The sequence below is a fragment of the Salvelinus alpinus genome, chromosome 17, assembly GCF_045679555.1.
Source record: "Salvelinus alpinus chromosome 17, SLU_Salpinus.1, whole genome shotgun sequence".
Lineage (NCBI taxonomy): Eukaryota > Metazoa > Chordata > Actinopteri > Salmoniformes > Salmonidae > Salvelinus > Salvelinus alpinus.
Window position 1 is genome coordinate 31,132,738 of NC_092102.1, and position 24,862 is coordinate 31,157,599.

General features: G+C 46.9%; 1 protein-coding gene across 4 annotated transcripts in view; it reads left to right on the forward strand.

The window, feature by feature from the left end:
• The first annotated feature begins 372 nt into the window (after positions 1 to 372).
• The window catches only part of LOC139542749 (kinesin heavy chain-like), a 29,415-nt gene continuing 4,925 nt past the window's right edge, over positions 373 to 24,862 (forward strand). For 2 of the 4 annotated variants that reach the window (XR_011668545.1, XM_071348542.1), the window contains exons 1-26: positions 373 to 958; positions 2,449 to 2,536; positions 2,819 to 2,892; positions 3,171 to 3,275; positions 3,420 to 3,468; positions 3,582 to 3,637; positions 3,803 to 3,890; positions 4,362 to 4,486; positions 4,878 to 4,982; positions 5,297 to 5,445; positions 5,736 to 5,884; positions 6,600 to 6,784; positions 6,978 to 7,046; positions 11,934 to 12,140; positions 12,370 to 12,516; positions 12,951 to 13,139; positions 13,408 to 13,525; positions 15,188 to 15,249; positions 15,331 to 15,443; positions 15,610 to 15,711; positions 15,873 to 15,933; positions 16,113 to 16,184; positions 16,296 to 16,400; positions 21,034 to 21,250; positions 21,518 to 21,683; positions 21,812 to 21,897. Coding sequence is in view for 3 of the 4 variants with exons in the window: in XM_071348542.1 (XP_071204643.1) it covers positions 830 to 958; positions 2,449 to 2,536; positions 2,819 to 2,892; positions 3,171 to 3,275; positions 3,420 to 3,468; positions 3,582 to 3,637; positions 3,803 to 3,890; positions 4,362 to 4,486; positions 4,878 to 4,982; positions 5,297 to 5,445; positions 5,736 to 5,884; positions 6,600 to 6,784; positions 6,978 to 7,046; positions 11,934 to 12,140; positions 12,370 to 12,516; positions 12,951 to 13,139; positions 13,408 to 13,525; positions 15,188 to 15,249; positions 15,331 to 15,443; positions 15,610 to 15,711; positions 15,873 to 15,933; positions 16,113 to 16,184; positions 16,296 to 16,400; positions 21,034 to 21,250; positions 21,518 to 21,683; positions 21,812 to 21,897 (3,016 nt within the window). In the remaining variant the exon portion in view is untranslated. The remainder of the gene's footprint in view (positions 959 to 2,448; positions 2,537 to 2,818; positions 2,893 to 3,170; positions 3,276 to 3,419; positions 3,469 to 3,581; positions 3,638 to 3,802; positions 3,891 to 4,361; positions 4,487 to 4,877; positions 4,983 to 5,296; positions 5,446 to 5,735; positions 5,885 to 6,599; positions 6,785 to 6,977; positions 7,047 to 11,933; positions 12,141 to 12,369; positions 12,517 to 12,950; positions 13,140 to 13,407; positions 13,526 to 15,187; positions 15,250 to 15,330; positions 15,444 to 15,609; positions 15,712 to 15,872; positions 15,934 to 16,112; positions 16,185 to 16,295; positions 16,401 to 21,033; positions 21,251 to 21,517; positions 21,684 to 21,811; positions 21,898 to 24,862) is intronic. The other 2 variants (XM_071348545.1, XM_071348543.1) reach the window with 2 other exon arrangements.

Here is a 24,862-nt window from a genome sequence, read left to right on the forward strand (position 1 = left end):
CTTATTTGCAAAATTATACATGTTGCATCAGTAGAAAGGGCCACGAGCCCAAACTCCGCTTTTGATCAATAAATGTAATTCCTTCCCATCGTGAATGTGGTTAGCTTTACATTCCGGGAAGAATGCCTTTCTAGCAGAGAGAAGAAACAATCCAAACAGCAAACGTTCACAATTGAAAAAGCAACATAATTTACTTAAGTCTTGGTTGCATATGAAATCTTAAATTTATATATAGTTGAATCAAGCAGTTGATTCCATAAAACGACATAGGCGTACGTAAAATTACGTGGTGATGCTGCTGATAGGCTACATCCGGTGTCTGGATGCTGATATGGATGCTGAGGCGGGTACCACTTTAATGGGAAGAGACAGACCACGCCCTACGCTCCACACAGTGCAGTCTCACCTTCAACCAGCCTGACCGACTGTACCGTCATCTATCTGACAACGACACATCTGAGAAAAACATCCGTGACTACGTCCATCTTTCAAGATTTAGCCAGAGGAGGAATTTGGCAAAAAATCTATATATTCTTACAAGGATGTAACCCATTGCGATTTTAATTTGAATTTATATGCATGGCCTATTTTGCTGCGACATGCTTGAAGCATCATTTTTGGCCTCTAAATTGTAGTTTATCTGTTGTCAACTGTCAAGCGTTACCTCTTGAGTTGAAATATTGTTCTACCTTTAAGACATACGTTTAAGGACGTTTCTGGTTGCATCTTCGCAGATCGTTCATTCATTATTTTACGATCGACGGGCTGCAAATTGCTTTAATCTGATTCTCGATTAGTTTATTCCAACCCCATCCATTGAATTTGCGCAATGGCCGATGTAACCTCAGAATGTAATATCAAAGTTTTGTGTCGCTTTCGCCCCCTGAATCAATCGGAGATTCTGCGTGGGGATCAATTTATCCCTAAATTTCAAGGAGATGACAGTGTCAACGTTGGGGTAAGGCGCTTTGTTTCACATATGCTCATTAATAAATAATTAACCTGTTATGTTTTCGTTTGGACTGTCAATAATAACAATGATTTGTGATTGAAATTACGCCCTACCAGATTATTTACAATCGTTGTTACTGCGTAGCCTAGCCTGTAAAGGCAAATGTGATTCTATTCAGTAAGACATCAGTTGAGCATTCAGTGCAGTCGGCTCAGTGTAGGCCCATTTACTGGTCATGTTTTATTTTCTGCAGTTACATCGGCCCCCATATTCGATACCAACTTACATTACATTTTTCCTTGCTTAGGCTATGAATAACATACATGAAAACGGGCTGAAGATACTACAGGCCTATTTGGATGATCTACCTAGCCTGTCTATAATATTGCTTTGATTATTGGGGAGATGTTCAGGATAAAACATTCAGGCTGCTGTTATTCCTGTTGTAATGATTTGGTTCGTAGGTAATGGCAATGGTACATTAGATATATGTACAGGGAATGTAGATACTGTAGGCCACAGATCAATGCCAGTACATAAAACACAGTGTCGCTCAATCAGTCCCTCTTCAGACAGGCCTACTAGTCTTTATGAGTCGATCAGGGCCAGGACAGAGTGGAATGAGGTGGTGGATTCATTTAGAGCTTAGCTAAGGATGTTCATGGAAACCTTAGACTGACCTCTTCAGTCATAATTCTTAACAATGGGCCAAGAACCTGTTCTCTTATTGCACATGGAGGAGAGGATCAATATCATTCTACTGTTTAGGATTGATCCACTCTCCTCTGTGCCAGACTGACTCTGGACAATGCCTCTCTGTGGACAATGATTTTGTCATGGGGATGCGTCTGTAGTGCTAGTGATCAGATACTCTTCTGTTTTTCTAAAATGATTGACATTCAATATATTATAGGCCTACAATTCAAGTTTGAATGATCCTCTATGCATTCTGAATGATTTCCATATTTGACCTGACGTGTTAAAATCCAGTCTGAGTCAAGCTCTTGGTTATGTGTCATCTGCTTCAGTCAATGATAGCCTATATGACATCATTTCCCAAAGGCTTACATGACTAGCATGTGGTGAAGAGACAAGCAGGGTTGCATTCAAGATCACATCATTGTGAAATGATTCTAAACCTTTTTGGTAGGCACTGAGCAGATTAAACACTATTCTTTCCAAGCTCTATCCTAGGACGTTTTGGAAACAGGATTATTTCTCTACGGTTTTGGTTTTGGTCCTTATTGTTTCTGACCTTTTTTCATCTGTCCCTTTAATTGATTCAGTGATTGACAAACAAACTTGATTGCATTTCCATTGTTTGTTTGTTTGGCATATACAGTATACATGAAGTAACAATGCTAATTCGAAAGACAATTGGAGACAAGAAAATGTCCCTCATTATGTCTAGGCTATATCTTGCTTCATCCTGGTCTGTGTAGTTACAGCTACCATTTTTGGTTTACAAAATGACCTAATGTCTTTGTGTCTCCCAGGGGCGGTCCTATGTGTTCGACCGGGTTTTTCCCACCAACACCACTCAGGAGCAGGTCTACAATGCCTGTGCTAAGCAAATTGTCAAGGGTAAGGACCAGATACTGTCAACAATGGCAGAACAACATCCACATGCAGTCTATGGAGGTGTATTAGAGAGATACAAGAGAAATCGACATGGGGTTTTGACTCATCAATTGATTAAACCAGTCGGTGACATCACACAGTATTACTTGCTGCCGTTGTTTCCCATAACTGTGTTCATATTAAATGTTGTTGGTGTCTTTCTTATTTTCAGACTTGAAGGCCTGAAGAAATTATTTCATTCGTAGAATTTCCTCAAATTATCTTGGTTTCCCTCTGTTTATATAGATGTGCTGGGTGGATACAATGGCACTATTTTCGCATATGGACAGACGGCCTCTGGGAAGACTCACACCATGGAGGTACAGTGGGAGTCATTAGAATGATGAAAAAAACAAATATACATAATCCAGTATTTTAAAATACTTTTTATCTTCTGAAAAAGTGATGATCTCGCATTATGAAATAACTCCATAAATCAGCATAAATATGGCTTCAGTTTGGTTTCAATCAAAATGTAATACCCCGGATCTTTGGGGGCATTTGTACACCCTCTGGTAAATAGTTTTGGAAAAACACTGCTTGTAATGATATGAGGATTTTAAACACCAGAGACTGACTGCACAGTATGTCTTTATAGGGAAAACTGCATGACCCCAATCAGATGGGCATCATCCCCAGGATTGCAGAGGACATCTTCAACCATATTTTTGGCATGGATGAGAACCTGGAGTTCCACATCAAGGTTTGGATTCATCTCCATTTCCTCATCCAAATTTAGGATGATACCACAATGACTCAGTGGCAATAAGTATTGCTCTTACATGAAGCCACAGCATGTTTGACTTTTGATTGTGATTATCTTATCTTTTCTCTTTCCTCTACTAAGGTTTCATATTTTGAAGTCTATATGGACAAAATTCGTGATCTCCTGGATGGTTTGTACACAGTTTACCGAAATGTTATATACCAAGTCCACATCCAATGCCATTACTGAGCCAAATCTTCTTCAAAGACTGTCTGCTCTAAAGGTGATTTCTTTATCTTGTAGTGACCAAGACTAACCTGGCTGTTCATGAGGATAAGAACAAGATCCCATATGTAAAGGTGGGTTTACCAAGGCCAACCATACCTAACTTCCCCAACATCTGTTTATAACAGATGTCAATAGATTTTCCAATAAAAAAGGAGCATGCATATTCATTATTAACCATTTATTATCTCACTCCTCTACCATCCCTGTCTCCCCCTTCCCCACTCCCTGTGATGTAGGGTTGCACTGAGCGCTTTGTGTCCAGCCCTGATGAGGTCATGGATGTCATTGACGAGGGGAAAAACAACCGCCATGTTGCCGTGACCAGTAAGCCTTCAGAATGTTTCATTCCCCCACTATCCATCTAAGAAGATAATCCAGTGTCATGTTTTTCTGCTAGCAGGAGAGTTGCATGGTTAGTGAACTGTATGGTGACAGTTCAGCCATGTGACTCATTATGGCTTATATAGCATCACTTCTTCCCACTTGTATTCTACTTACAAGCAGTATCTCTACGTATATGGAGGACCTTCTCAATTACAAGGGTCCAACTGGGTGTCTGCTGGCTAATGTAGAGAATGACTCCGATATTGGTCCTATCCTGAAATGTTTTTTATAGAGTACATTGCGTACTCTCATTTGCATCGTATATCAGTGAGAAACTTGCATTATTGATCCAGAAAAGCATTGATTCTGCCGATCAAAATAAACAAAACACACGTAAATCCCTTAATACACTGTAGGCTTATTTTGTGCAAAGATGCTCATTTGACTCCATGTTGTTCTCTCTCCTCATAGACATGAATGAGCACAGCTCTCGCAGTCACAGCATCTTCCTGATCAACATCAAGCAGGAGCATACGGAGACAGAGCAGAAGCTGTGTGGGAAACTCTATCTGGTGGACTTGGCTGGTAGTGAAAAGGTAAGACCTGTCTGTCTGTCTGCCTGTCTGGTTTACCTGGCTGGGCTAAGGTGAGAGAGACTATGGACGCTAAAGCCATTTCTCCTCTGTATACTCCATTGTAGCAGCATCGGCAGCAGCATTTCTCAGAACCAAGAGATGATGTATGGAGCTATGTCCACAAGGACACTGGCAGCTTTTAGTGACCTTTCCATGGGTCATTAAGTCACAGTCGGTAATTCAGTTTCTCCATCTCTCTGTTTCTCTCCCTCTCTCTGTTTCTCTCTCTCTCTGTTTCTCTCTCTCTCTCTCTCTCTCTGTTTCTCTCTCTCTCTGTTTCTCTTTCTCTCTCTCTGTTTCTCTCTCTCTGTTTCTCTCGCTCTCGGTCTCTCTCTGGCTCTCTCTCTCTCAGGTCAGCAAAACCGGTGCTGCGGGCGCCGTCCTTGATGAGGCCAAAAACATCAATAAGTCTCTGTCCGCTCTGGGCAATGTGATATCTGCTCTGGCTGAAGGGACGGTGAGTCCAGTACACAACCCTCCACCTTACTTATCATTCATCCCAGCACCTCCAGCACCTCCACACATCCATCCGTATCAACTTACTGCACATTCATCTCCAAGCCACCATGCCAACCCAACCCATGGACCTGCTAATTAAAGTTCACAACTCTCAGTGCCAACCCATCTGAAGCCTAGTCAATGCCAACTCACTACTCACCACACACACCAATGCCAACCTTCTCCTGGCCTTACTCTGCCAGCAAGGTTAACTGAGTGCTGCATTTGTACTCCTACTCACTTTATCTCTTCTTCCTCTGTTTTATTTGGCAGAAAACTCACGTGCCGTACCGTGACAGCAAGATGACCCGTATCCTGCAGGACTCTCTGGGGGGAAACTGTAGGACCACCATGTTCATCTGCTGCTCCCCCTCCAGCTACAACGATGCCGAAACCAAATCCACCCTGATGTTCGGACAACGGTAACAAACACTCAGCCCACTCTGTCTTCTCCCTACACTGATAATGTACTCATTTAGCAGGTTCTACACTCTGCTCACAGTTCTACTCAAAAACGGCCAATGTGTTATCATGTCCGTAGTCAAAGGATTTTGAATACAGTATTTCCTAAACCCGTATTCATAATCTATTGCTCCAGAATAAATATACAGTATATACTGTATAAACCTGTATTATATTATCCCCACTATAATAAATACAATCTGTGACTGCATCATTATGGCATTAACCCCCATTCGCTCTACCTTCGCAGTGCTAAGACCATCAGGAACACGGCGTCCGTCAACCTGGAGCTAACGGCCGATCAGTGGAAGAGGAAGTACGAGAAGGAGAAGGAGAAGAACAAGACCATGAAGGACACCATCCAGAGGCTGGAGGCTGAGCTCAACCGCTGGAGGAACGGTTAGACTTACTGAGAGATAAAAGAGTTTACTGGCTTGACACATTCTATAGGTCATAATTACATTCCTACTTTGTTACATTTCATTCTTGTTAACTACAGTTTTTTTTCACAATGTTGATTAATTTATAGTTGTAAAGGTATGCGTAACTGGCTGCAGGGAAGTCAGGTGCAGGAGAGCAGAATTGGGTAGCAAACGGAGCCCTTTATTACGGCGAACAGACACACGGCACTAAGAACAATAAACAAATACGGGTTGACATAAACCGGCGCAAACCAGTCTGATGTGCACATACACGTAACAACAAACAATTCCACACACAGACAGGGAGGGGGGGGCAGAGGGTTAAATACACGTCAAATAATGAGGGAATGTAAACCAGGTGTGTGGGAAAACAAGACAAAACAAATTGATCGGCGCTAGCTAGAAGACCGGTGACGTCGACCGCCAAATGCCGCCCCAACAAGGAGGGGAACCAGTCTTAATATACTTTGCCTTGCAAAATGCTTGCCTTGCATATTCTTGATACGCCTATAACTCTGTTTACCTAAGGATGGGAACAAGGCACATCGTGTCAGCACACTTATGTTCCAGGAAAAAGCTTGTCTTAGCTTCTCTAGACAGATGAATAGGAAGTCCATTCTCTTAAGAGCTGACATAGGCTGCTGACCCATCATCTCCTTTCTCCATCCTCTCCACTCTTCATGCTCCTTCAGGGGAGAACGTTCCTGAGACGGAGAGGACCACTGCTGACGTGGTGCGTCTGGAGTCGGTGGAGGAGCGGAGTCCCATGATGCTCCTGGACAACGACACCTCCTCCATCGTGGTGCGCATCTCCGAGGAGGAGCGTCAGAAATACGAGGAGGAGATCCGCAAGCTCTACAAGCAGCTGGACGACAAGGTTAGTGCCTGTTCAAACACACACACACACACATACACACACACTCATTGGGGGGTATGGAGATATACAGATGCACACGCTGTATACAAAAAAACAAAGTAGACCAGTATCATTTAAAACAAACAGTACAATGTCCTCAATTCATTTCCACCAGTAGACCGAGTGACCATAGTGTGTGTGCGTGTCTCCACAGGATGATGAGATCAACCTGCAGTGTCAGTTGGTTGAGAAACTGAAGGAGCAGATGCTGGATCAGGATGAGGTGAACTCTCTCGGACACACACTCTGCTCCCCTCTCTGTCTGTATCTCTGTTCCCCTCTCTGTCTGTATCTCTGCTCCCCTCTCTGTCTGTATCTCTGTTCCCCTCTCTGTCTGTATCTCTGTTCCCCTCTCTGTCTGTATCTCTGTTCCCCTCTCTGTCTGTATCTCTGCTCCCCTCTCTGTCTGTATCTCTGTTCCCCTCTCTGTCTGTATCTCTGTTCCCCTCTCTGTCTGTATCTCTGTTCCCCTCTCTGTCTGTATCTCTGTTCCCCTCTCTGTCTGTATCTCTGTTCCCCTCTCTGTCTGTATCTCTGCTCCCCTCTCTGTCTGTATCTCTGCTCCCCTCTCTGTCTGTATCTCTGTTCCCCTCTCTGTCTGTATCTCAGTTCCCCTCTCTGTCTGTATCTCAGTTCCCCTCTCTGTCTGTATCTCTGTTCCCCTCTCTGTCTGTATCTCTGTTCCCCTCTCTGTCTGTATCTCTGTTCCCCTCTCTGTCTGTATCTCTGTTCCCCTCTCTGTCTGTATTTCTGTTCCCCTCTCTGTCTGTATCTCTGTTCCCCTCTCTGTCTGTATCTCTGTTCCCCTCTCTGTCTATATCTCAGTTCCCCTCTCTGTCTGTATCTCTGTTCCCCTCTCTGTCTGTATCTCTGTTCCCCTCTCTGTCTGTATCTCTGTTCCCCTCTCTGTCTGTATCTCTGTTCCCCTCTCTGTCTGTATCTCTGTTCCCCTCTCTGTCTGTATCTCTGTTCCCCTCTCTGTCTGTATCTCTGTTCCCCTCTCTGTCTGTATCTCAGTTCCCCTCTCTGTCTGTATCTCTGTTCCCTTCTCTGTCTGTATCTCTGTCTGTATCTCTGTTCCCCTCTCTGTCTGTATCTCTGTTCCCCTCTCTGTCTGTATCTCTGTTCCCCTCTCTGTCTGTATCCCTGTTCCCCTCTCTGTCTGTATCTCTGTTCCCCTCTCTGTCTGTATCTCTGTTCCCCTCTCTGTCTGTATCTCTGCTCCCCTCTCTGTCTGTATCTCTGCTCCCCTCTCTGTCTGTATCTCTGTTCCCCTCTCTGTCTGTATCTCAGTTCCCCTCTCTGTCTGTATCTCAGTTCCCCTCTCTGTCTGTATCTCTGTTCCCCTCTCTGTCTTTATCTCTGTTCCCCTCTCTGTCTGTATCTCTGCTCCCCTCTCTGTCTATATCTCTGTCTGTATCTCTGTCTGTATCCCTGCTCCCCTTTCTGTCTGTATCTCTGTTCCCCTCTCTGTCTGTATCTCTGTTCCCCTCTCTGTCTGTATCTCTGCTCCCCTCTCTGTCTGTATCTCTGCTCCCCTCTCTGTCTGTATCTCTGCTCCCCTCTCTGTCTGTATCTCTGTTCCCCTCTCTGTCTGTATCTCTGCTCCCCTCTCTGTCTATATCTCTGTCTGTATCTCTGTCTGTATCTCTGCTCCCCTCTCTGTTCCCCTCTCTGTTCCCCTCTCTGTCTGTATCTCTGTTCCCCTCTCTGTCTGTATCTCTGTTCCCCTCTCTGTCTGTATCTCAGTTCCCCTCTCTGTCTGTATCTCTGTTCCCCTCTCTGTCTGTATCTCTGTTCCCCTCTCTGTCTGTATCTCTGTTCCCCTCTCTGTCTGTATCTCTGTTCCCCTCTCTGTCTGTATCTCTGTTCCCCTCTCTGTCTGTATCTCTGTTCCCCTCTCTGTCTGTATCTCAGTTCCCCTCTCTGTCTGTATCTCTGTTCCCTTCTCTGTCTGTATCTCTGTCTGTATCTCTGTTCCCCTCTCTGTCTGTATCTCTGTTCCCCTCTCTGTCTGTATCTCTGTTCCCCTCTCTGTCTGTATCCCTGTTCCCCTCTCTGTCTGTATCTCTGTTCCCCTCTCTGTCTGTATCTCTGTTCCCCTCTCTGTCTGTATCTCTGCTCCCCTCTCTGTCTGTATCTCTGCTCCCCTCTCTGTCTGTATCTCTGTTCCCCTCTCTGTCTGTATCTCAGTTCCTCTCTCTGTCTGTATCTCAGTTCCCCTCTCTGTCTGTATCTCTGTTCCCCTCTCTGTCTGTATCTCTGTTCCCCTCTCTGTCTGTATCTCTGTTCCTCTCTCTGTCTGTATCTCTGTTCCCCTCTCTGTCTTTATCTCTGTCTGTATCTCTGTTCCCCTCTCTGTCAGTATTTCTGCTCCCTTCTCTGTCTGTATCTCTGTCTGTATCTCTGTTCCCCTCTCTGTCTGTATCTCTGCTCCCCTCTCTGTCTATATCTCTGTCTGTATCTCTGTCTGTATCCCTGCTCCCCTTTCTGTCTGTATCTCTGTTCCCCTCTCTGTCTGTATCTCTGTTCCCCTCTCTGTCTGTATCTCTGCTCCCCTCTCTGTCTGTATCTCTGCTCCCCTCTCTGTCTGTATCTCTGCTCCCCTCTCTGTCTGTATCTCTGTTCCCCTCTCTGTCTGTATCTCTGCTCCCCTCTCTGTCTATATCTCTGTCTGTATCTCTGTCTGTATCTCTGCTCCCCTCTCTGTTCCCCTCTCTGTCTGTATCTCTGCTCCCCTCTCTGTCTGTATCTCTGCTCCCCTCTCTGTCTGTATCTCTGTCTGTATCTCTGCTCCCCTTTCTGTCTGTATCTCTGTTCCCCTCTCTGTCAGTATCTCTGTTCCCCTCTCTGTCTGTATCTCTGCTCCCCTCTCTGTCAGTATCTCTGTTCCCCTCTCTGTCTGTATCTCTGTTCCCCTCTCTATCTGTATCTCTGTCTGTATCTATGTTCCCCTCTCTGTCTGTATCTCTGCTCCCCTCTCTGTCTGTATCTTTGTTCCCCTCTCTGTCAGTATCTCTGTCTGTATCTCTGCTCCCCTCTCTGTCAGTATCTCTGTTCCCCTCTCTGTCTGTATCTCTGTTCCCCTCTCTGTCTGTATCTCTGTTCCCCTCTCTGTCTGTATCTCTGTTTGTATCTCTGCTCCCCTCTCTGTCTGTATCTCTGTTCCCCTCTCTGTCAGTATCTCTGTTCCCCTCTCTGTCTGTATCTCTGTTCCCCTCTCTGTCTGTATCTCTGTCTGTATCTCTGTTCCCCTCTCTGTCTGTATCTCTGTTCCCCTCTCTGTCTGTATCTCTGTCTGTATCTCTGCTCCCCTCTCTGTCTGTATCTCTGTTCCCCTCTCTGTCTGTATCTCTGCTCCCCTCTCTGTCTGTATCTCTGTTCCCCTCTCTGTCTGTATCTCTGTCTGTATCTCTGTTCCCCTCTCTGTGTATCTTTGTCTGTATCTCTGTTCCCCTCTCTGACTGTATCTCTGTCTGTATCTCTGTCCCCCTCTCTGTCTGTATCTCTGCTCCCCTCTCTGTCAGTATCTCTGTCTGTATCTCTGTTCCACTCTCTGTCTGTATCTCTGCTCCCCTCTCTGTCTGTATCTCAGTTCCACTCTCTGTCTGTATCTCTGTTCCCCTCTCTGTCTGTATCTCTGCTCCCCTCTCTGTCTGTATCTCAGTTCCCCTCTCTGTCAGTATCTCTGCTCCCCTCTCTGTCTGTATCTCTGCTCCCCTCTCTGTCTGTATCTCTGTTCCCCTCTCTGTCAGTATCTCTGTTCCCCTCTCTGTCTGTATCTCTGTTCCCCTCTCTGTCTGTATCTCGGTTCCCCTTTCTGTCCCCCTCTCTGTCAGTATCTCTGTTCCCCTCTCTGTCTGTATCTCTGTTCCCCTCTCTGTCTGTATCTATGTTCCCCTCTCTGTCTGTATCTCTGTTCCCCTCTCTCTCAGTATCTCTGTCTGTATCTCTGTTCCCCTCTCTGTCTGTATCGCTGTTCCTCTCTCTGTTTGTATCTCTGCTCCCCTCTCTGTCTGTATCTCTGCTCCCCTCTCTGTCTGTATCTCTGTTCCCCTCTCTGTCTGTATCTCTGTTCCCCTCTCTGTCTGTATCTCTGCTCCCCTCTCTGTCTGTATCTCTGTTCCCCTCTCTGTCTATATCTCTGTCTGTATCTCTGTCTGTATCTCTGCTCCCCTCTCTGTTCCCCTCTCTGTCTGTATCTCTGTTCCCCTCTCTGTCTGTATCTCTGCTCCCCTCTCTGTCAGTATCTCTGCTCCCCTCTCTGTCAGTATCTCTGTTCCCCTCTCTGTCTGTATCTCTGTTCCCCTCTCTGTCTGTATCTCTGTTCCCCTCTCTGTCTGTATCTCTGTCTGTATCTCGGTTCCCCTTTCTGTCTGTATCTTTGTTCCCCTCTCTGTTCCCCTCTCTGTCTGTATCTCTGTTCCCCTCTCTGTCTGTATCTCTGTTCCCTTCTCTGTCTGTATCTCTGTTCCCCTCTCTGTCAGTATCTCTGTCTGTATCTGTCTGTATCTCTGTTCCCCTCTCTGTCTGTATCTCTGTTCCCCTCTCTGTCTGTATCGCTGTTCCCCTCTCTGTCTGTATTTCTGTCCAGGCATCTCTTGGCCACGCAAAGGTCTTCTTCACAAATGTATTGTGATACAAATCTTGATTATCCTGAATCTAAACATGTTGGTAATATAGGTAGTTTATAGTGCTATTTGTGTTATGGACACTAGGGGGACTAGTGGTAGAGGTGACGTCTAATGGGGATTCAATGTCAGTGCATGTGCACTAGGTCTATACAGAACGTAGTAGAATTATCACCAAGCAAACAAATAGCCTGGAATCCTCTAAATATCCTACCCAATATATGTGATAATCTGATACATTTGACTGTATTTGCCATTTCCTACCCTTTTAGTTAGCCGGCAAATCTCTTTCAATAGATCAGTTGTCATAGCAGCAGGGATGACTCTGTGCCAGTTCTAAATCTAGGCCATCTGTGTGTGGTTGTGTACTGTGTGTGAATATTACTTATATTGTGTGTTGTCTGTATACTGTGTTCCTACATATGATCATGTTTGTGAGGCTGTGTTTATGTGATCGTTATCACTCTCTCTCTCTCCAGCTGCTGGCATCTTCTCGTGGGGATGGGGACAAGGTGCAGGCAGAGCTGGGTCGTCTGCAGGTGGAGAGCAGCTGTGCCAAGACAGAGGTGAAGGAGGTGCTGCAGGCCCTGGAGGAGCTGGCCATCAACTATGACCAGAAGAGCCAGGAGGTGGAGGAGAAGGGCCTGCAGAACCAGCTGCTGGCCGACCAGTTGGCCCAGAAGATGGTGGGTCAGCAGGGCATAGAAATACATAGAGTGGACAGAAAGTCTACTATGAACTTCTATAAAGTCTTGTATGAAGTCTTTATGGATTCTTTGCTCTACTTGAAATGACCAGAGGTCTGCCAACGTGGTGGCATTACTTAGCTGACATTTCTGCATAAGTAAATCTGTAGCCTATGTCTCTCCTTTATTCCACTCATCCCTCTCTCCTTCCATCCTGTCTGCTGTGCAGGCCAGTCTGATGGAGCTGGAGGCAGAGCTATCCCACATGCAGGAAGTGAGTGGTCAGCAGAGGAAGCGCATCGCTGACGTCCTCAACGGCCTGATGAGGGACCTAAGTGAGTTCAGCACCATTGTGGGCAACGGGGAGATCAAGCTGGTGAGTTAATTACATCTCTTACTGCTCTCCTCTGGAACTGCTGAGAGGTAGAACAATTAGGTAGATTAGTAGCAGAGGAGGTTGGTGAGGGGAGGACAGCTCATAATAATGATGGAATGGAGTGAATGGAATGGTATCAAACACATGGAAAACCAGGTGTTTGATGTGTTTGAGACCATTCCATACATTATGTTCCAGCCATTACAATGAGCCTGTCCTCCCCATTTAGAGTGCCACCAGCCATCACTGATGGGCAGAGAGAGAGGTTTTGTATACAGTATACTCTTCAGCTTAGGAGCCACCACCCCATCTTTAAAATCCACCCTGTCCGCCCCCTCTCTCATCCCTGCATCTCTCTCCCTCTGTGTACCTTTCTTTCAATCCCTCTCCCTAATTTTCTCTAATCTGTCATTCTCTCTCTCTCTCTGCTGTAGCCGGTGGAGATCAGTGGGGCGATCGAGGAGGAGTTCACGGTGGCCCGTCTCTACATCAGTAAGATCAAGTCGGAGGTCAAGTCCATGGTGAAGCGCTGTCGCCAGCTGGAGAACCTGCAGCTGGAGTGTCATCGCAAGATGGAGGAGACGGGCCGCGAGCTCTCCTCCTGCCAGCTCCTCATCTCACAGGTCAGCCTCCAGCTCTACTGGTCACCTCAATATTAACATCACAACTTGCTAGAATGACTATACTATACACAGCATATGTATAGAAATACATAGGGTATGTTGATACGGTGTATACATACAGTAGATACACTTTACCACTGCACACTATGAAAACATTCTTCCCTCATGTCATTGACAAACTTTAGAGACTTTGTACATTTTCTAAACTGTATAGATGGGAGTGTAGTGTGCCACGTCAGCTGAGTGACTCTGTTTGGGGTGTTCGCAGCATGAAGCCAAGATCCGGTCTTTGACGGAGTACATGCAGAGTGTAGAGCTAAAGAAGAGGATGCTGGAGGAGAGCCACGACTCCCTCAGTGAGGAGCTGGCCAAGCTGCAGGCCCCAGGTAACACATCGCTATATACCTGTAACACACCTGTACACACACTTCAGCCAAGCTGCAGGCCCCAGGTAACACATCGCTATATACCTGTAACACACCTGTACACACCCTCCACCCTTACTTCAGCCAAGCTGCAGGCCCCAGGTAACACATCGCTATATACCTGTAACACACCTGTACACACCCTCCACCCTCACTTCAGCCAAGCTGCAGGCCCCAGGTAACACATCGCTATATACCTGTAACACACCTGTACACACCCTCCACCCTCACTTCAGCCAAGCTGCAGGCCCCAGGTAACACATCGCTATATACCTGTAACACACCTGTACACACCCTCCACCCTCACTTCAGCCAAGCTGCAGGCCCCAGGTAACACATCGCTATATACCTGTAACACACCTGTACACACCCTCCACCCTCACTTCAGCCAAGCTGCAGGCCCCAGGTAACACATCGCTACCAGGTAACACATCGCTATATACCTGTAACACACCTGTACACACCCTCCACCCTCACTTCAGCCAAGCTGCAGGCCCCAGGTAACACATCGCTATATACCTGTAACACACCTGTACACACCCTCCACCCTCACTTCAGCCAAGCTGCAGGCCCCAGGTAACACATCGCTATATACCTGTAACACACCTGTACACACCCTCCACCCTCACTTCAGCCAAGCTGCAGGCCCCAGGTAACACATCGCTATATACCTGTAACACACCTGTACACACCCTCCACCCTCACTTCAGCCAAGCTGCAGGACCCAGGTAACACATCGCTACCAGGTAACACATCGCTATATACCTGTAACACACCTGTACACACCCTCCACCCTCACTTCAGGCAAGCTGCAGGACCCAGGTAACACATCGCTATATACCTGTAACACACCTGTACACACCCTCCACCCTCACTTCAGCCAAGCTGCAGGACCCAGGTAACACATCGCTATATACCTGTAACACACCTGTACACACCCTCCACCCTCACTTCAGCCAAGCTGCAGGCCCCAGGTAACACATCGCTACCAGGTAACACATCGCTATATACCTGTAACACACCTGTACACACCCTCCACCCTCACTTCAGCCAAGCTGCAGGACCCAGGTAACACATCGCTATATACCTGTACACACCCTCCACCCTCACTTCAGCCAAGCTGCAGGACCCAGGTAACACATCGCTATATACCTGTAACACACCTGTACACACCCTCCACCCTCACTTCAGCCAAGCTGCAGGCCCCAGGTAACACATCGCTACCAGGTAACACATCGCTATATACCTGTAACACACCTGTACACACCCTCCACCCTCACTTCAGCCAAGCTGCAGGCCCCAGGTAACACATCGCTATATACCTGTAACACACCTGTACACACCCTCCACCCTCACTTCAGCCAAGCTGCAGGCCCCAGGTAACACATCGCTATATACCTGTAACACACCCTCCACCCTCACTTCAGCCAGGCTACAGGACCCAGGTAACACACCTGTACACACCAGACCCAGATAACACATCTGTACACACCCTCCACCCTCACTTCAGCCAGGCTACAGGACCCAGGTAACACATCTGTACAAACCCTCCACCCTCACATCAGCCAGGCTGATGGACCCAGGTGGGAAAACATATCTTATAGATCTCTTTCTATGTTACAGATAACTCTCTGCTTGAAGAGAAGGATGGAGAGAAGGGTGAGACCGAGGAGGGTAACGTCAAGGTAAACATGGATTCCAATAATGCTAATTATGTCACCGTGTGATTGTCACAGTGTGATTTTCCTCATTGTTTGGTGGTTCAGAAGGTTCCTCGGCAGCAGGGGGAGGAGTCTCACCGTGGTCTGCACCACATGCAGATGGCCCGTCTCCGGGATGAGATCAACGAGAAGCAGAGGATCATCGATGACCTCACTGAGTCAGTGTCATCAGAACTACTGGAAGCCTCTACATTTATGTGCCATTGATGAGATAAAACAAAACAATGATGAAAACATTCACTTCACTTTTATAAACCTTCAACATTCAACTTTTTGTCTCTCTCTCTTATTAAACATGATATCATCGGTCTCTCTCTCTCTCAGTCATAACCAGAAGCTGCAGATTGAGTTGGCTCAGGTGCTTGCCGACTTTGACCGTCTGAAGAGCGTGGACAGCAGCAAGAGCGAGCGGCTGGAGGAGCTGTCGTACGTCTGAACACACATAAACACACAGATAAACACACAGATAAACACACAGATAAACACACACATAAACACACACACACTGACACAATGTGAACTCACTTCACAGTTTAACAAAGTTAAGAAATGTGTTCTGATTTTGATGTGTTTCCTCTTCCTGTCAGATTTCTACATGAGCGCCATGAGCAGACCAAGCAGGATCTCAAAGGGCTGGAGGAGACTGTCGTGAGTGGCCCTCTCTCTCTTACCCTCCTTTCTTCCTCTTTCTCTCCCTCATTCCCCCTATATCCCTTTTCTTGCCTCATCTCCCTCTTTCTTCTCTCTCTGCTTTAACTCTTATTTTCTGCACCTTCTCCCTCTTTTTCCTTATTTTCCTTAATTTCTTCTACATCTTTGTTTTTCAGGCCCGAGAGCTCCAGACCCTCCACAACCTGCGCAAGCTGTTCGTTCAAGACCTCACGTCGCGGGTTAAAAAAGTGAGTGAGAGATGGAGAAAGAAAGACAGAATATAACCCTATTAATCACTATGAAGGGTATGAAACCCCCCTTTCCTCTCTCTCTCTGTTCCTCCCTTCTTTCTTACACAGAGTTCCGAAATGGAACCTGATGATAGTGGGGGGTCTTGCACCCAGAAACAGAAGATTTCCTTTCTTGAGAATAACCTGGACCAGCTTACAAAGGTTCACAAACAGGTGAGAGCCTCACAGGATAGTTGTGTTGTCTGACTTGTTTTGATAAAGTAAAACCTAACTAGAAACCTCTCTCCAGCTCTAAGTGTGAACACCTCACAACCTAGCATCGTCCCTTTCCCCCTTGCACAGTCAACTCTCTACCCTTCCCACTGGGCACAGATGTCAATTCAACGTCTGTTCCACATTGGTTCAATGTAATTTAGTTGAAATGATGAGGAAACAACGTTGATTCAACCAGTTTGTGCACAGTGGGTTTGCTCCTCTTGGCTCTGTTCCACTCACTCTTTTTCACCTCTTGTCCTTGTGCTGTTTTGTGTATGTGGGCATGGATGTGTGTTTGTGTGTTTGTGTGTGTCTTTATGTGTTTGTTTCAGGGGTTTCTGTTGTTGTTGTTGTTGTTGTGTGCGTTGAGAGCACACTCTGCAGATGATGGAGTGTTACGGACAGGTACAGGCCCTCACTTCTCCTTCGCCTTCATGCATCCCTTTTTCTTCTGTATATTTTCAACCTAAAATTTCCCTCTGCTTTGGGCACTATCCATTAGGATTCTAAAGGGACACAAACGGCTCGATGCTTCCTTAACACTCTTTCTTTACATGCAATATTTTTAATGAATCTGAGAGATGTTTGAAAGAGAAAAAGAGTGAGTCGTATGTGAATGTGAGCTCGTGTGATGCAAAACTCACAAAGATGTTGTCACGTGTTATCTGACTGGTTTTTAGCTGTTTTAGTCTGGCATGAACCGAAAGAGGAGGAAAGTTTTCACAGTATATTTACTAGAGGTCGACCGATTATGATTTTTCAACGCCGATACCGATTATTGGAGGACCAAAAAAAGCCGATACTGATTAATAGGCCGATTAATTTTCTTTCTTTCTTTCTTTGTAATAATGACAATTACAACAATACTGAATGAACACTTTTATTTTAACTTAATATAATACATCAATAAAATCAATTTATCCTCAAATAAATAATGAAACATGTTCATTTTGGTTTAAATAATGCAAAAACAAAGTGTTGGAGAAGAAAGTAAAAGTGCAATATGTGCCATGTAAAAAAGCTAACGTTTAAGTTCCTTGCTCAGAATATGAGAACATATGAAAGCTGGTGGTTCCTTTTAACATGAGTCTTCAATATTTCCAGGTAAGAAGTTTTAGGTTGTAGTTATTATAGGACTATTTCTCTCTATACCATTTGTATTTCATATACCTTTGACTATTGGATGTTCTTATAGGCACTATAGTATTGCCAGTGTAACAGTATAGCTGCCGCCCCTCTCCTCGCCCCAGGGACACATCGACCACAGCCACCCTCGACGCATCGTTACCCATCGCTCCACAAAAGCCGCGGCCCTTGCAGAGCAAGGGGAACAACTACTTCAAGGTCTCAGAGCGAGTGACGTCACCCTGCTAACTAGCTAGTCATTTCACAGCGGTTACACTGGCCTAATCTCGGGAGTTGATAGGCTTGAAGTCATAATCAGCTCAATGCTTGAAGCACAGCGAAGAGCTACTGGCAAACACACGAAAGTGCTGTTTGAATGAATGCTTATGAGCCTGCTGCTGCCTACCACTGCTCAGTCAGACTTCTCTATCAAATATCAAATCATAGACTTAATTATAACATAATAACACACAGAAATGGCTGGCTCTGGCTGGTCATGGCTCGCTGACGGCTCTGGACGGTCATGGCTGGCTGACTCTGGCGGATCCTGGCTGGCTGGCTCTGGCGGATCCTGGCTGGCTGGCTCTGGCGGATCCTGGCTGGACGGCTCTGGCTGGTCCTGGCTGGACGGCTCTGGCTGGTCCTGGCTGGACGGCTCTGGCTGGTCCTGGCTGGACGGCTCTGGCGGATCCTGGCTGGACGGCTCTGGCGGGTCCTGGCTGGACGGCTCTGGCTGGTCCTGGCTGGACGGCTCTGGCTGGTCCTGGCTGGACGGCTCTGGCTGGTCCTGGCTGGACGGCTCTGGCTGGTCCTGGCTGGACGGCTCTGGCTGGTCCTGGCTGGACGGCTCTGGCTGGTCCTGGCTGGACGGCTCTGGCTGGTCCTGGCTGGACGGCTCTGGCAGGTCCTGTCTGGTTGGCGGCTCTGGCAGATCCTGTCTGGTTGGCGGCTCTGGCAGATCCTGTCTGGTTGGCGGCTCTGGCAGATCCTGTCTGGTTGGCGGCTCTGGCAGATCCTGTCTGGTTGGCGGCTCTGGCAGATCCTGTCTGGTTGGCGGCTCTGGCAGATCCTGTCTGGTTGGCGGCTCTGGCAGATCCTGTCTGGTTGGCGGCTCTGGCAGATCCTGTCTGGTTGGCGGCTCTGGCAGATCCTGTCTGACGAATGGCTCTAGCGGCTCCTGACTGACTATCGGCTCTGACGGCTCGGGACAGACGGGCGGCTCAGACGGCACTGGGCAGACGGATGGCTCAGATGGCGCTGGGGAGACGGATGGCTCAGATGGCGCTGGGGAGACGGATGGCTCAGATGGCGCTGGGGAGACGGATGGCTCAGATGCCGCTGGGCAGACGGGCAGTTCAGGCGCCGCTGGGCAGACGGGCACACCTGTAGGAAGGAGACGGAGAGACAGCCTGGTGCGTGGGGCTGCCACAGGACCCACCAGGCTGGAGAGACCTACAGGAGGCTTGATGTTAAAAGGCACCTGAAGGACCGGGCTGTGGGGGAGCACTGGAGCTCTGGTGCGCAGCCTTGGCACCACTCCCCCAGGCTGGCATACTACTCCAGCCCGTACCCTCCAGAGTGCAGGCACAGGTTGAACCGGGCTGTGGATGAGCACTGGAGATCTAGTGCCTACTACTCGCACTTCTCCCTTAGGCTCCACTCCCACATTTGCCCGGTACGAGCGGAGCGTAGGCATAGGACGCACTGCACCCTCCCAGCGCCCCGGAGACACAGCACGCAGAGCCGGCGCAGGATACCCTGGACCGAAACTGCGTACCGGAGACCAGACGCGCTGAGCAGGCACAATACGCCCCGGCTGGATGCCCACACTCACTTGACACTTTCGGGGGGCTGCCCTATAGCGCACCGGGCTATGGGCACGCACTGGCGACACCGTGCGCTTAACCGCATAACACGGTGCCTGACCAGTGACGCGTTGCTTATAATAAGCACGAGGAGTGCGCTCAGGTCTGCTACCTGGCTTAGCCACACTCCTCTCTAGCCCCCCCCAAAAAAAATTCTGGGGTTGCCTCTCGTACCTGTCCCGCTGCCGTGCTGCCTCCTCATATCGCCGCCGCTCAGCTTTCGCTTCCTCCAGCTCAGCTTTAGGGCGGCGATACTCCCCAGCCTGTGCCCAGGGTCCTTCTCCGTTCAACTCGTCCTCCCAAGTCCACAAGTCCTGGTTGCTCTGTTGAGCTCTCCCCCGCCGCTTGGTCCTAGGTTGGTGGGTGATTCTGTAACGGCGTTCTAGATCTTCCTCCTCCTCAGACGAGGAGAGGAGAGAAGGATCGGAGGACCAATACGCAGCGAGGTATGATGACATAATGTGATTTATTGAAAGACGAACACGAACACGAAAACACTTGGAAAATTACAAAATAAGAAAACGACGTAGACGAAACCTGAACATGGAACTTACATAACTACACGCAGAACTCACGGACAGGAACAGACTACATCAAACGAATGAACAGCCAAAACAGTCCCGTGTGGTGCACATACACAGACACGAAAGACACAGGAGACAATCACCCACAAACAAACAGTGTGAACAGCCAACCTATATATGGTTCTCAATCAGAGGAAAACGTCAAACACCTGTCTCTGATTGAGAACCATATAAGGCTGATTACAAGACCTAAACATAGAAACACAAAACATAGAAATGCCCACCCACACTCACGCCCTGACCGACTAACACATACAAAACAACAGAAAATAGGTCAGGAACGTGACATTCAATGAGAAATTAACAGGCACCGCATCGATTATATGCAACGCAGGACAAGCTAGATAAACTAGTAATATCATCAACCATGTGTAGTTAACTAGTGATTATGTTAAGATTGATTGTTTTTTATAAGATAAGTTTAATGCTAGCTAGCAACTTACCTTGGCGTCTTGCTGCACTCGCGTAACAGGTAGTCACAGCCTGCCACGCAGTCTCCTCGTGGAGTGCAATGTAATCGGCCACAATCGGTGTCCAAAAATGCCGATTACCGATTGTTATGAAAACTTGAAATCGGCCCTAATTAATTGGCCATTCCGATTAATCGGTCGACCTCTAATATTTACTTTTGAATGATATCATGATTTTATGCTAAGGGATATGAGAGAAGAAACATTTAAATTCAAAATACTTATGTGATACAAGATATTCAGGGGACACAAAAATATTGAAAGAAAACTTGCTCATGTGGGTAAATTTAGCATTTGGGGAGTCATAAACGCATAGTTTTATGCCAAGGTTAGTATCCAGTCTCCTCTCCTTCACTGTTGTTAATACAATCTCTTTTTCCCCTTATTACCCAGTCTCATCCCACCCCTCTCTTACCTTATCCATCCCTGATCAATAAATATTCCGGCAAGAAATCTCTCTTCCCTTGTGTCACTCTTATTTCTCCTCACTTCCTCTCTTTTCTCTCTCTCTCTCTCTCTCTCTCTTTCTTTCTGTATTTCTCTGTAGCTGGTTCGTGACAATGCAGATCTGCGTTGTGAGCTTCCAAAGTTGGAGAAACGTCTTCGGTCTACTGCTGAGAGAGTTAAGGCCCTGGAGACGGCACTGAGGGACGCCAAGGAGGGCGCCATGATCGACAGGCGTCGCTACCAGCAGGAAGTGTACCGCATCAAAGACGCCATGAGAACCAAGAACACTCTGAGACGCCCCCATGCTGCACAGATCGGTAGCGCACCCACCCCAAATACAGTTCTACTGACTGTGCTGATGTGTCCTCTGTTTATGGAGAGCTTCATAGACAGTCATTGATAAATATAATAAATGATCGGAATGACACAGAACATTTTGAAGATAAAATAGGTGCTTAGATATGGGTCAAATGTATCTATTTTAAGTAACAGGTGGTATATATATACGTATATGTAAAAAAAAAAAAACATAATTTACCTCTGTATTGTAATATTGATTGATTGGCCTCTGTGTTATCCTGCAGCCAAACCAGTGCGTCCGAAGCAGCTGCCAGTGTGCTCTCCTACCAACCCGTTCTACACACATGTCAGTGAGCCGGCCAACACCTACAGTAATGCCCTGTTCCAGAGTGCCATCACAGAACAGACCACCGTACCTAACTCTCAGCTCAGCTCCGTCCAGACAAACATGTAAGTCCCATCTCACACAGTCATATTTATATAGATCAATCCTTTAAGTAAATTTAGCTTTGAATAGTTTACTTGTATTGGTGTGTTATTAGACTCAGGAGTGACTGTGTTCTATTGTCTATGTTAAGCAGAGTGTCCACAGGACTGGGCTACAGAGCAGTCAACCCCACAGACATGCTGGAGTCCTACCCACTCAACATAGACAGGGATAACGGTGAGTCCCAGAGCCATACAGTTCACCCATCACCCACACCAACAGTTCTGCTTTTTACTGTATATTACATTTTACAGTGGTTAAAAGCTTGTAATGAAGTAATTGAATGTCAGAAAAAAATATAGTAAAAGGTTTAGACACACCTTCTCATTCAAGGATTTTTCTTTACTTTTTACTATTTTCTACATTGTAGAATAATAGTGAAGACATTAAAACTACAATAACACATGCGTTTGAGCCAATCAGTTGTGTTGTGACAAGGTAGGGGTGATAATCAGAAGATAGCCCTATTTGTTAAAAGACCAAGTCCATATTATGACAAGAACAGCTCAAATAAGCAAAGAGAAACGACAGTCCATCATTACTTTAAGACATGAAGGTCAGTCAATCAGGAAAAAGCTAAGAACTTTTAAAGTTTCAAGTGCAGTCACAAAAACCACCAAGCGCTATGATGCAACTGGCTCTCATGAGGACCGCCACAGGAAAGGAAGACCCAGTAACCTCTGCTGCAGAGGATAAGTTCATTAGAGTTACCAGCCTCAGAGATTGCAGCCCAAATAAATGCTTCACAGAGTTCATGTAACAGACACATCTCAACATCAACTGCCGACCAGACGAGCTAAATTACTTCTATGCTCGCTTTGAGGCAAGTAACACTGAAACATGCATGAGAGCATCAGCTGTTCCGGAGGACTATGTGATCACGCTCTCCGTAGCCGATGTGAGTAAGACCTTTAAACAGGTCAACATTCACAAGGCCGCAGGGCCAGATGGATTACCAGGATGTGTACTCTGAGCATGCGCTGACCAACTGGCAAGAGTCTTCACTGACATTTTCAATCTGTCCCTGACTGAGTCTGTAATACCAACATGTTTTAAGCATGTGCCCAAGAATACTAAGTTAACCTGACTAAATGACTATCGACCCGTAGCACTCACTTCTGTAGCCATGAAGTGCTTTGACAGGCTGGTCATGGCTCACATCAACACCATTATCCCAGAAACCCTAGACCCACTCCAATTTGCATACCGACCCAACAGATCCACAGATGAGGCAATGTCTATTGCATTCAACACTGCCCTTTCCCACCTGGACAAAAGGAACACCTATGTGAGAATGCTATTCATTAACTACAGCTCAGCATTCAACACCATAGTGCCCTCAAAGCTCATCACTAAGCTAAGGACCCTGGGACTAAACACCTCCCTCTGCAACTGGATCCTGGACTTCCTGTCGCGCCAACCCCAGGTGGGAGTCAATCTGTCCCTGACTGAGTCTGTAATACCAACATGTTTTAAGCATGTGCCCAAGAATACTAAGTTAACCTGACTAAATGACTATCGACCCGTAGCACTCACTTCTGTAGCCATGAAGTGCTTTGACAGGCTGGTCATGGCTCACATCAACACCATTATCCCAGAAACCCTAGACCCACTCCAATTTGCATACCGACCCAACAGATCCACAGATGAGGCAATGTCTATTGCATTCAACACTGCCCTTTCCCACCTGGACAAAAGGAACACCTATGTGAGAATGCTATTCATTAACTACAGCTCAGCATTCAACACCATAGTGCCCTCAAAGCTCATCACTAAGCTAAGGACCCTGGGACTAAACACCTCCCTCTGCAACTGGATCCTGGACTTCCTGTCGCGCCAACCCCAGGTGGGAAGGGTAGGGAACAACACATCCGCCACGCTGATCCTAAACACGGGGGCCCCTCAGGGGTGCGTCCTGTACTCCCTGAACACTCATGACTGCATGGCCAGGCATGACTCCAACACCATCATCAAGTTTGCCGATGACACAACAGTGGTAGGCCTGATCACCGACAACGATGAGACAGGCTATAGGGGGGAGGTCAGAGACCTGGTTGTGTGGTGCCAGGACAACAACCTCTCCCTCAACGTGATCAAGACAAAGGAGATGATTGTGGACTACAGGAAAAGGATGACCGAGCACGCGCCCATTCTCATCGATGGGGCTGTAGTGGAGCAGGTTGTGAGCTTCAAGTTCCTTGGTGTCCACATCCCCAACAAACTATCATGGTTCAAACACACTAAGACAGTTGTGAAGAGGGCACGACAAAGCCTATTCCCCCCCAGGGGACTGAAAATATTTGGCATTGGTCCTCAGATCCTCCAAAGTTTCTACAGCTGCACCATCGAGAGCATCCTGACTGGTTGCATCACTGCCTGGTATGGCAACTGCTCGGCCTCCGACCGCAAGGCACTACAGAGGGTAGTCCCTATAGCCCAGTACATCACTGGGGCCAAGCTTCCTGCCATCCAGGACCTCTATACCAGGCAGTGTCAGAGGAAGGCCCTAAAAATGGTCAAAGACTCCAGCCACCCTAGTCAAAGACTGTTCTCTCTGCTACCGCACGGCAAGCGATACCGGAGAACCAAGTCTAGGTCCAAAAGGCTTCTTAACAGCTTCTACCCCCAAGCCATAAGACTCCTGAACAGCCAATCAAAGGTCTACCAGATCCCTCTTTTACGCTGCTGCTACTCTCTGTTTATTATCTATGCATAGTCACTTTAACTCTACCTACATGTACATATTACCTCAACTACCTCGACTAACCGGTGCCCCCGCACATTGACTCTGTACCAGTACCCCCTGTATATAGCCTCGCTATTGCTATTTTACTGCTGCTGTTTAATTATTTGTTACTTTTATTTTCTACTTATCTATTTTTTCTACTTAACACTTATTTTTCTTAAAACTGCATTGTTGGTTAAGGGCTTGTAAGTAAGCATTTCACTGTTGTATTCGGCGCATGTGACAAATTTATTTGTTCAGAGAAGACGTGAATCAGGCCTTCATGGTCGAATTGCTACAAAGAAACCACTACTAGAGGACACCAATAAGAAGAAGAGACTTGCTTGGGCCAAGATACACGAGCAATGGACATTAGAATGGTGGAAATCTGTCCTTTGGCCTGATGAGTCCAAATCT